This window comes from Brassica oleracea, chromosome C9 (genome assembly GCF_000695525.1).
Source record: "Brassica oleracea var. oleracea cultivar TO1000 chromosome C9, BOL, whole genome shotgun sequence".
Taxonomy (NCBI): domain Eukaryota; kingdom Viridiplantae; phylum Streptophyta; class Magnoliopsida; order Brassicales; family Brassicaceae; genus Brassica; species Brassica oleracea.
The window spans coordinates 10,534,612-10,546,624 of NC_027756.1; the positions used below are offsets into that span (position 1 = coordinate 10,534,612).

General features: G+C 40.4%; 1 protein-coding gene and 1 pseudogene across 1 annotated transcript; both read right to left on the reverse strand.

Moving 5' to 3' along the window:
* Positions 1–1,952: 1,952 nt before the first annotated feature.
* LOC106317564 lies at positions 1,953–7,546 on the reverse strand (annotated as a pseudogene).
* A 692-nt stretch (positions 7,547–8,238) lies between these two features.
* LOC106312987 (serine/threonine-protein phosphatase PP1 isozyme 3) lies at positions 8,239–10,094 on the reverse strand. The gene is made up of 4 exons (XM_013750702.1): positions 9,689–10,094; positions 9,000–9,559; positions 8,616–8,825; positions 8,239–8,520 (listed from the first exon to the last, which is right to left on the reverse strand). The coding sequence occupies exons 1-4, from the start codon at positions 9,864–9,866 to the stop codon at positions 8,503–8,505; spliced, it is 966 nt and encodes a 321-aa protein (XP_013606156.1). The 5' UTR covers positions 9,867–10,094; the 3' UTR covers positions 8,239–8,502.
* Between the last annotated feature and the right edge of the window lie 1,919 nt (positions 10,095–12,013).

Sequence of the window (12,013 nt, forward strand, 5' to 3'; positions counted from 1 at the left end):
GACTGAAATGTAAGTCGTCTAGGTTCTTTGGAAATTTTTTTGAAACCAAACAAAAACAGACGACTTAACTTTCAGTCGTCTCAGGTTACAGATTTCAAAGTCAATTGCAAAAATAACCTTTGCGTTGACCAGACGACTTCCAGGTAAGTCGTCTACAGCCAGACGACTTCCCAAGTAAGTCGTCTGACGAACAGATCTGAAAAAAAACTCGATGTCATACCTTAAATTGGTGAGATAAGGCTTCTCCAAAGCATACATAAGGCTTCTCCAAGCACGTCTACAGCCAGACGACTTCCCAAGTAAGTCGTCTGACGAACAGATCTGGAAAAAAACTCGATGTCATACCTTAAATTGGTGAGATAAGTTCCTTAGCATACATAAGGCTTCTCCAAGCACACAGAATCACAAACGAAAGTCACCCACCCAGAATCGTTAGCTTCTATGACTCTATGAACCATAAAAATTTTAGAATCAAAATCTTGGGTTTTTTAGCTCATTGTGGAGAGAAAATGAGAGATATGTTGTGTTTTGTTCACAAGAATGGAAAAAGAAGAAGGGTAAATCGATTTTGGGAGCTTTAAGAGCTTCAAATTGGTTGTTCATGGTGGTTGTGGTATTGATGACAATGACAATCTTGTAATTACTTGAAGATGATGAGGGTGAGAGAGTAAAGATGTCATTTTCGAAAAAAAAAGAAAAAAAAATTGATGGCATTTTCGTAAATTATATGAACTTGTGGGGTGAATAGGGAAAAACCAATTTTCAAAAAAAAAGGAGGTTAGTTTTGTGTTTGACTTTAAGTTGTAGGTCAATTTTGCAAAAAGCCCAACTATTTTTTCGCGAAAACAACAAAATGCATTTTTCCGTCAAAATGGGAAAATTACATTTTTTTGCCAACAATGCAAAAAACACCAAATTACATATCCCTCAAAAACCACAAAATCATTTTTTTCTGTTGAAACCGTAAAAGCGCATTTTCCCATCAAAATTATAAAACCAAAATTTTCTATCAAAATCGCAAAAAACATTTTTCCGTCAAAACCGCAAAATACATTTTCCCGTCAAAACCAAAAAATTTTTTTTGCCGCAATAACAATTTTTGAAAAAGCATAACGCATTTTTCCATCAAAACCGCAAATCTCATTTTCCGTTATTTTCCTCCCCGAAACTGCATAATTATATTTTTCCATCAAAACTCTTAAATTACATTTTCCGCTAAAACTGTAAAATACATTTTCCGCCAAAACCGCAAAAATGTGAATTCTCCCCAAAACTGCAAAACTAAATATTCCGCTAAAACAACAATCATATTTTATGCAAAAAAAAAACCGCAAAATCATATTTTCTGCCAAAATCACAAAAAAATGTATTTTCCACTACCACAAAACTATTTTGTGCCAAAATCATATGCTAGATAAATAACAAAAATTAATATAATTAAACATAATATAAAAAATATGATTAAATCAATTATTTACAAAAGTCATCTACAAGGAAAGTTCATTTAGATGATCCATGTTAGATGAACATTTAGAAGGAAAAACGAACAGTTCCAAATTACATCTATATAGATCATTTGGATAGATCATCTAAATGACAAATGAACGTGCCTAATTAAATCATATCAATCTTGGTTTAATAATTCCATTGACCTCTGTTTCCCAAGAGTTAAATGTATAAACCAAATCTGAGATCATAATTTTCATGTTTACTGAGAGGATGCGGGTGATTTTTATTTGTTTTCTCTTTGTTGTGATGTGTTGTGTCATGACATTTAGACATTCAATGGACCAAAATTTTCTTGCTTGTTTGACCAAAAAAAAGGAAGTAGTTTCTTAGTTACTTTGAAACAAATATTTATATGAAATGTTGTATGGTTATAAGAAACAACAGAAAAGCCATTGATTTAGGACATAACAGGCACTACGATGGAGTCATTCATGACTCCTACAACTTAGGGAAAACATAGATAAAACAGAGACCAAATCAACTTATGTTTTTGCTGTTGGTATGTCTATGAAGATTGGGAGGGATCAAAGATTTGACCAACAAACAAAACAGTTCCAGTTGTGTCTTCTCTAATCAAGAAAATAAATGGTTTATTAGCCACAAAATCTATCCTCTTCGGAGGTTCCATACCAAGATAGCAACCACAAGCTTCATCAGCAGTGGCAGCCGCAGCTTCAACGCCTGATTCATCTATCCTAATACAAGCTTTGTGGTACAACTTATTTGAATCCAGTCCCAACTGACTAAAAACCTCCGAAACCAAGAACCCGAACGAGATCTCAAACTTTGGGATTCTGAATGTCCCAACTTTAACTTCGCAACTATGAACGTGAGCATCCAAGAATCCAGGAGTGGTTGCTATTCTCTCCACAAGAGTATCCAACCCATCTTTCTTGCGGGGTAGATAGAAATACATAGCGAACGTGCGATTTGTATCACCACGGCCACCCTGGAAAGGGAGTCTAGCGACCTTGAAACCATCATAAGCAGCTATGTATTGGTCCTCGTCACTAGTCATGAATGGCACAGACATGTGTCGAGCCATTGAGAAGGTAAAATTTTCTCTTACGTGTATCGTAGTCATCAAATGGGGAGGTTTGCCAAGTGCCCTTGAAGTGCAATGCGTTTGCATAAACACGTTCGGTTTGGTTTGTAATGGAACCAGGAGGAAGAAGATCCTTGATGAGATCATTGGTGCGTTCTTGAACCCATGAGTTCACCTCCACACGCACTTCCTCAGCCTTCAAAAAATATAAATACACATTTCAAACTTGCTTTCCAAGATTCTATCTAACTTGTCGACGCAGATAAATTAGTAAAATTACATTTAATATAAAATCTACGAGTTACTGGCTCCCTCCAACCGTTTCTCTCCCCCTCACCTTCACCTATACTTAACCTTGCCTCACCTTTAAAACCTATCTCCTTGCCCAAATCTTCTCCCCCTTCTCCCAAATCATCCCGAGCCTCCTCTCAGGAAGCTCTTCCTCTCTCAAAATCTACCCCCTCCTCTCCCACCTCCCCCCTACCTTAACCTTTACTTCTTCTGTGCCTAGCGCTCAGATTTTTGTTGGCCTTCCTGCCTCTTTTGCCCCTATCTCAACCTCTTATATTGCCAGAAAGCAGGCTGCGGCTTTTAACTCTCCTATTATCACTCTCCCTACATCATTTTATGATAAAACCTCTGCTTCATGGCAGGCCACCTCTGTTCCTTTTTGCCTCCCCAAACCTTCGCCATCCTCAAATAGCCTTAACCAAACTAACCCTAGGGGCTCCGATCAAATTGAAGCTTCTACAACACCATCTCTATGAATACAAAACTTAATTTTTGGAATGTCCGTAGACTAAATGTACCCACTAAACATCACCCATTTAGCCAGTGGTTGTACTCTCAGCGGACAGTTTTTTGTGCCCTTTAGGAAACACACATCAAGGAACAAAACCTCAGCTCTCTGATGCAGAAGCTTTGTCCGGGCTGGTGTTACACCTCCAATCATGCCTCAGATGAGGATGGTCGTATAATAATTATCTGGCAGCACCCGGTCTCTATTCAAGTACTCGAGCAATCAAGGCAGACACTCACTTGTACTGTCTCGCTACCTTCCTCTATCACTTTCACCTTTACCGCTGTCTATGCTGCTAATACTGAAGCAGAAAGAATTGAACTTTGGGTGCATCTTCTAAACATCCAGCAAACCTTCTCTCTACTCACTAGCCCTTGGGTTGTTGGTGGAGACTTCAATCAGATTTTGCACCCCTCAGAGCACTCTTCAATTCGAGTAAACTCACTCTCTGCTTCCATGATTGACTTCTCTGACTGTCTCTTGCAAGCTGATCTTTTTGACTTGCGTTACCAAGGAGTTTTCCACACCTGGTTCAATAAACAGCCTGCTTCTCCTATCACCAAAAAACTGGATAGACTCCTTGTAAACCAAGCCTGGATCTCTTACCTCCCCCATAGCCTTGCTACCGTCCTCCCACCAAATATCTCTGATCACTCCCCCTGTTCCCTCGACCTTGCTTTGCCCCTCCCTATAGCCGGAACTAAGCCATTCAAATTCTTCAACTTCCTCACCCTTCACCCGGATTTTGTTCAGACGGTTGTGGACTTTTGGATTCAGGCCGGAGGACATGCAACTTTCCTTGGAGATCTTTGCTGGAAGCTCAAACAATTAAAACCAATTCTCAGAAAACTCCACAAAAATAACTTCTCAAAAATTCAAAAAAGAGTTACCATTGCTAATAGTGTGTTACAACTTGTGCAGGCTGAGCTTCTCCAATCTCCTACACCAGAGTTGTTTCAAAAAGAAAAAGAACTTCACGAGAAATGGGAATTTTTGAGGAGGATAGAGGAAGCGTACTTTCGCCAAAAATCGAGAATTAATTGGCTAAAAGAAGGGGATCTCAATACCTCATACTTCCATCGGATTTGGAAAGTTCGCACTGCTGTCAACTCTATCAGATCATTCTTGTTGCCTAAGAGGATTCTTCTAATTGATCCTATCGCTATGGGGGAGCTGGCAGTAGCTCATTTCAAATCCATTATAGCTCCAGAAAATACTCCATCAACCATATCAACTCCAAACTGGTTCCACTCTCTCTTAGACTTCCGTTGCACTCAACAACAATGTGAGTCCCTCTCTGCTCTTCCTACTCGTGAAACTATTGAAAAGACTCTGCTGAGGCTGAATCCCAACAAGGCTCCGGGGCCTGATGGCCTTACCTCCGGCTTCTATAAAGCGGCTTGGTCGATTATTGGAGTTGAGGTGACGGACTCCATCGCTGCGTTCTTCACTTCTGCTTTCCTGCCGGCTGCTTTAAACTCCACCATTCTTTCATTGGTGCCGAAACACCCTGGAGCCTTAGCAATCACTGAGTACCGTCCTATATCATGCTGTACGACCATCTACAAGTTGATCTCCAAAATCCTAGTTGCAAAGCTCAAGCCGCTCCTGCATGACCTTGTCCTTCCAAATCAAACAGTGTTTATCCAGGGAAGGCTTCTCATTGAAAATACTATATTGGCTACTAACCTTGTAGATGGGTTCCATAAACAGAAGGGCCCTCCGTGCATCACTCTCAAGATCGATATCGCAAAGGCTTTTGATACACTCAACTGGGACTTCCTCTTCATTGGTCTTTCCTCCTTGGGTCTCCCTGCTCTCTATCTCAGCTGGCTTAAAGCTTGTGTTTGTACTCCGTCATTCTCTGTGGGATATAATGGGACGATTCAAGGGTTTTTCAAAGGAAAAAGAGGATTAAGACAGGGTGATCCCCTCTCCCCGTACCTCTTTGTCATAGCGATTAACTGCCTGTCCCATATGCTTAATCAGGGAGCTGCTTCAGGAAGATTTGGATATCATGCAAAGTGTGCTTCCTCAAATCTCACTCATCTCTGCTTCGCAGATGACCTACTCATCTTCACTGATGGTAAGCTCACCTCGGTGCAAGCAATCCTAGACATCCTTCATGAATTCGCCTGTCACTCTGGTCTCGCTATCAGCCTCCAGAAAACGTCGTTTGTCACTTGTGCGGTTCCTCAAGACCAGATTGATCTTATAGCGACGTCCATGGGTCTTACGGTTGCAACACTGCCTGTCCGCTACCTTGGCATCCCGCTTTCCGCTCAGAAACTATCCCTTCAACACTGCGCCCCCTGATACAACATATAAAAGGAAAAGTTAATTCTTGGAGTTCGCGAGCACTATCATATGCTGGGAGGCTTCTACTTATCAATACAGTCATAGATGGGGTCACCAACTTCTGGACCTCAACATTTATTATTCCTAAAGCCTGTATTGATAAAATAAACTCTCTTTGTAGCAGCTTCTTATGGCATGGCAGCTCCGAAGGTAGCCACTCAGCTAGAGTTGCGTGGGACACAGTGACTCTCTCTAAAGCGGAAGGTGGACTAGGTTGCAGAGATATTCGAGCCTGGAACAAAGCGTGTTCTATTAAACTAATTTGGTTGCTGTTCTCTAAGTCTGGCTCTATATGGGTTGTCTGGTTCAAGCGAGAAATTCTTAAGGGGGACCTCTCTAGTTTCTGGATTAATAAATTGCTCAAGTTCAGAGAGCTTACTTACAACTGGGTTAAGTGGCATGTGGGCACTGGATCCTCGATCAAATTCTGTACGGATAACTGGTCTCCTTTTGGTAACATCTCTCAGTTCCTCTCTCCTGTTCCCCATAATGCGATGGGTGTCTCGCTCACAGCTACTCTTCGGGATCTTCATGACAATGGATCATGGAACATACGACCTGCGAGAACGGAAAATCAAGTCTTAGTGCAGGCTCATCTAACTACTATCTCCCTCTCTGCAATTGAAGATGAAAGTTATTGGGTAGTGGACGATGTTGAATGGAAAAAATACCAAACTGGAGCAATATATAACCTGGTTAAGCGTCATCAGCCTCAGGTTCCTTGGAAACATGTCGTCTGGCTAAAAGGAGGAGTCCCGAAGCACTGTTTTCTCACTTGGTTGGTTACACTCAACATAATCCCTACTCGAGATCGACTTATCTCTTGGGGACGGAACGTTAGCCCTTCCTGTCTCTTGTGCTCTTTGGCTAATGAATCTAGAGACCACCTCTTATTTGATTGTTGCTTCTCATGGGATATTTGGCAACACTTGGCATCTAGGGTGGGACTGGTACCTTCTCGTGATTGGTATGGTACTCTTCAGGAGTCAGGACATGCAATCTCTCCCTGGTCCTACTTGGTACAGAAGATTTTGTCACCTTGTCTGGCAAGCGGCGATCTACACGATCTGGACCGAAAGAAACTGTCGTCTTCATCGCCAAAACTACCGTAACGTCTCCTCCCTTACCAGGCAAATAGACAGAAACATCAGAAATAAAATCCAATCATTCAGGGATGTAAACCCCACAAGGTGCTCCCAGATGATGCAGTATTGGTTCAGCTCCTCGTCTTCAATTTGATCAAACAACATCGACTCCTTCCCCAATTTTCATTACGGTTACTAAGCGTCTTTTTTACTGGGCTTTGTTGTTACTTGATGTGTGTCTGTCACTAATGGGCTACGCCCACAACTCTAAGGCTTTGGCTAAACCTGATTTTTTTTGTATTCTGATGCTTTAAATAGAAAAATCAGTTGCAAAAAAAAAATCTACTAGTTTTTTTTTTTTTTTTAATCTACAAGTTTGAAAGCAGCTTTGAAGAAATTCTCCAAGAGATCTTGAACTTAGGGTCAATGGAGAGAGTTTTATCGATCCAGACGCCATTGACCGACGAGATCTCTGGGTCGCCGTTGGCGTTACCGCCAGTGTAGACGAGGGAAACGATCTCGGTGAAGACGGCGTTAAGCTCATCGGTGGGCGAAGAATTCAGGAAGCAGAGGATCTCATCGGCGACCGAGGGGTCTCTGGGAGCAGAAGCCACCTGAGTTAGAGCGGAGTATATTGAGGCAGGTGAGAAGACGATGTTAGAGTGTTTTTTTGGCCTCTGAAGAGAAGACGTGCCTTCCAAGGAACATGGCGAGTTCGTTTTGCTTCTTCATAGATTCTCTCACATCCATTTTTAATCTGCAACTAGAGGTGATAACTACTTGTGAAAGAAAGAGTTGACATGCTTTTATAGTGAACGACTTGACATGAAAAGTTCTAAGCGACCTAAAAGTCGTCGTTCCAGGCCTACGATGGTGATTAAATGTTAATTAGTGCCAGTGGTGTGAATTAATTAATTAGGTATCAGTTTTTTGTCTTCTTTAATCAAGAAAAGAAAATGGATGATCTGCCACAAAATATATCTTCTTGGTACAACGACAATTTAGCTCAAAATCAAAAAACACATTCGCAGCTTCAAACCCGAATTCGATCTTAAAAAACTTTGGAAATGTTGAATTCAGCAACTTGATCTATGTATCTTGGAATGTCACTATCCAAGAATCCATCAGTAAATATATAAAGTACATTGAGAATTCAGGGTTGGCATCATCACATCTCTGTCTTGTCGATAAGGGAACCTAACGACCTTGAAACCATCATAAGCCGTTACATAGTGGTTCTTATAGTTGCTTCACGGCTGTTTGGCCATCGAGAAAGTGAAATTGTTCGTTTTCAAACTAGTTCAATTCCAGTTTTCTAATTTCTTCTACAAAGATAACTAGTTTTCTTCTAATCAAGATGGAACTAGGGTTTTGCCAAACTTTGACCTATCATTTTTAAGTTTCTAAACGATACAGCTTGCCGTTTTATCCAAGTTACAACGTCAGAGGAGAACATCAGGGTTTTCATTAAATGTTTTAGCAAAAAAAAAAAATAACACAAAGTGTATCTCACAGAATATCTAAAGATTCACTCAAAGATACAAAAGATTTATAGTCAGATATTTCATATTCACTCCGTGAGGGAAAAGATAGGAATACCCCCTTTGCCATAAGTGATCCAGAGCAGAAGAAGACGACTGTTTGATGATAATAACATTCAGCTCAAGCAAAGTGTCTTGAGCCAAGAAACATGATTTATTTTGTCTTCAGCCTTTTCCACCACCCTAAAGAGAAAGCGAGAACAATGATTTTGCATAAGATGGTATTGATTAAAAGACACAACTAAATCTATCGTTTCATGCTTTTAAAAGAAGCTAACCTTGCGAGGTGGGGTTCCTCGCCTGCCATTCTTGCCAAACCCGAAGTTTCCTTTCTTTTCAGACGCTTTAAGGATTTGAAAAGAGCATGTCAGGGAATCATCCACACTCATCATCGCACCTGCGTTGTCAAACTCTCCACAGTAGTTTGGAGCCGAGAATATCGTAACTAGCTGCCTATTTGCAAAGAACTCATACCCATCTTCCACAACCTAAAGGGAAAATTATCAAACTTCATTAGCTTAAAACATAACATTCCAACTTCAAGAATCTAGCAAAGCCATCAGCTTTAGTAGCCTACTAGCCTCTAGTATGAGAAGTTAACCAAACACTGCAGATTATTCAACAAACATAGTTTGAAACTGAGAACAGTTTACTCAAAGTACCTGATGAGCTCTGCAGATTAAGTCAAGGTCATGCTTTTGAAGAAACTCCTCAACCTTATCAACCCCAAAGGTGTAAGAAACTCCCCTGTCATTCTCTCCCCACCCTTCAATGTCCTTATCCGGATCAGACCACAACAAATCACACAGCAGTCCATGATCAGGAATATCAACGGGACGAGCAATGTTCCTGATCTCATCCAAATGCTTCAACTCAGGCGATAGCCCACCGTGCATACAGAGAATCTTTTCATCGATAAGAGCAGCAACAGGGAGACAGTTAAAACAATCAGTGAATATCTTCCACACTTTAACGCTGTACCTCTTCTTGCACTCGTCATAGAATCCGTAGATACGGTTTATAGAAGCACACTCATGGTTCCCACGCAGGAGAAAGAAGTTCTCTTTGTATTTGATCTTGTATGCGAGGAGGAGGCAAATGGTCTCGACACTCTGCTTACCGCGGTCTACATAGTCCCCAAGGAACAGATAGTTCGCAGCAGGTGGGTAGCCACCGTACTCAAACAACCTCAAGAGATCTGAGAACTGACCATGAGTATCTCCTGCATCAAAACGACACCGTTATAAAAATGCATCTATTGACCAAACGCTACCATCAAAGATTAAACATCTCTGATTAGCTATCAATCAAGAGATAAGCAAGCAACAGAGAATCTAATGAAAGAAGATACCACAAATCTTGATGGGAGCCTCGAGTTCGAGGAGATTAGGTTGACTGAGAAAGATTTGCTTGGCGGTGGAACAGAGATGTTTGATCTCGTCCTCCGTCAACTGCACCTGCTTCGTCGTCTTCCCTTGTTTGGCCCCCAATAACCTCTTTATCACATCATCCACCACACTATCTTCCATCAAATGACCAAAAACCCTCCGATTCCGATAACCGGATGAGATGAAGAGTTTTCTGTTACCGACCTCCGGTTCTGATGATCACAACGTCTCCGATCAATAGACGCAGAGAGGAGAGAGAGAGAATTGAGTTTTGTGAAGGGTGAGAAGACGGAGACCTAGACGGAATCGGCTTTAATCGAAGCACTCGTGCGGCTCGTGTAAACCGGAAGCGACGGCTTTGTCTTTTGACCAAATTACAAAAAAATAAAATAAAGATTTAACGGAGTCTACACAATTTAACGGCGTTGTTACATGGATAATGGATAAGGAATATATACTTAATTCATTTTTAGATCCAATTGATGTTAAGAAAATCGGATTTCTAAAGGTATTTTCATATAACTTTTATAGAATACTAGATCCGGGTTCGCGCGGATAACATGTTTAACTAAAGTAAATTTAGATTTTTTTTGTAGTTCTAAGTTTGAGAAAGTGAAAGTTAAGTTTTGTTTGCTGTAGAATTAACCATAGAGTTTTTTGTTTTAATGTGATGCGGTGATAATTTTCTGTTTTCTAAACAAAGGTAATTTTGAATAATATATTGTCGTTCGCGGTAATGCGTAAATTTAAAATAGTTGACTGGTGTCGTTTGCTGTCTTGTTGTTCGATCCCATGTGGAGTATGGCATCATGCTTAGGATAGCAGTTTATTCTTCTTTTGTAAGCGTTGTATGATATCAATATCGTTGTCAAAATAGAAGCGCGATCCAGGTGTGGTTGTGAGTGATAATTTCCCTGAAAGGTGAAATATGTGTAAACATTTATTTTGACATAAACTTTATGTTTAGCTTATTACCTTCATGCAATCGTGGAATGATATTTGTGATGATTATGATTTGATGTTTCCTGGTAGAAATGCGATTCAACTCCCTGAAATAAACCGCCTGGTTTTCCCATATAGTTAGACGTACCATTTTGGATCTACAAAAATGATCAGATTATATATTTTTTAGTTAAAATAAATAGTATTTAATAAAATGTGAGTACCTGTCTAAACGCAATCCAATGATGATCTTTGTATCTGTGTTGTGGTTATATAAATCAGTTCTTTGGATGAGGCATATTCGGCCAACAACATCTGTGGGAATAATTTGTTTTTAGCGACAAAAACAGTGAATTTATTTGTATGTCAGATAGGTTAGGGTTTTTTTTTACCTAGGAGGAAGTTGGTTGAACTTGCTGATATATGGTGTTTTATACATCTTGTATATATGCTTTTAAATTGGTTTTCAAGTCTTTATCGAGTCTTTCTAGTCCTTTTGGAGTCATTACAGGTCTGGAGTTGCATTGGATGGGAGATGGACCAGCTGGAACAAAAGAGGCAGAAAACAATGCAATTTGGTGGTTTTCACGCAGAACAGTCAGATAGCGGAGCAACCCGAGTGATTGTTCCGAGTGAGTGTTCCAGCGGCAGAGATTTTTAAGGAAACTACAATCATTACGGGATTTGCCCTAATTATCCCTATTTTCTCTCCCAGCCGCCTGTGGCTTTGATATATCATATTTTATGTTTCTCTTTATCATTCTACGCTATTCTAGACAGAAGAAAACCATTGGAGACTTTTGTGCTTTTGGATTGTAAAGGGAGAAGGCTCCATCTCTCTCACCATAGAGAAGATTATCCTGAACCCTCTTTCTATCTCTTTTATTATGCAGTTTCATTCAGGATCTATGTCTTTGATTGCTTGCATCATGATTGAGTAGTGATCTAGCTCGCCTAGGGTTTTTAGGGTGTTGAAATATGAGCTAAACATAGATAAGCTATTCTTGATTATTCTTCATCCATACTATTCTTAAGGCTTCCATTAATCTGATCACTTGATGTTAGATCCTAAGTTTATCGCCTAGCTAACCGCTTAGGAGATAGCTTGACATGTATTGAATGAGCTTAGTATCCCTAATCAGCGAAAGTAGATATTAGGGTAGTAAGTGAACTGATCGGACCTGATCTCTAAGGCTTGCAGTCGTTTCTCATCTCAACGACAGTTAGATGATGGGATCGACCAGCAAAGAGATCACCACCACGACAGTGGGGTGTTCCAGCTGAGTGATCCGAGTTCTAGAAAGCACTGCATCGCGCTTGAATAATTGTTTGGCTCTCGCTCAACA

Excerpts from the sequence above, each read along its gene's own strand:
- LOC106312987 (XM_013750702.1), bottom strand. The coding sequence starts at position 9,866 with ATGGAAGATAGTGTGGTGGATGATGTGATAAAGAGGTTATTGGGGGCC. Across the intron at positions 9,560-9,688 it reads GGCTCCCATCAAGATTTGTG|GAGATACTCATGGTCAGTTC; the intron begins GTATCTTCTTTC and ends GTTTTGATGCAG. Across the intron at positions 8,826-8,999 it reads TAATCTGCAGAGCTCATCAG|GTTGTGGAAGATGGGTATGA; the intron begins GTACTTTGAGTA and ends TTTTCCCTTTAG.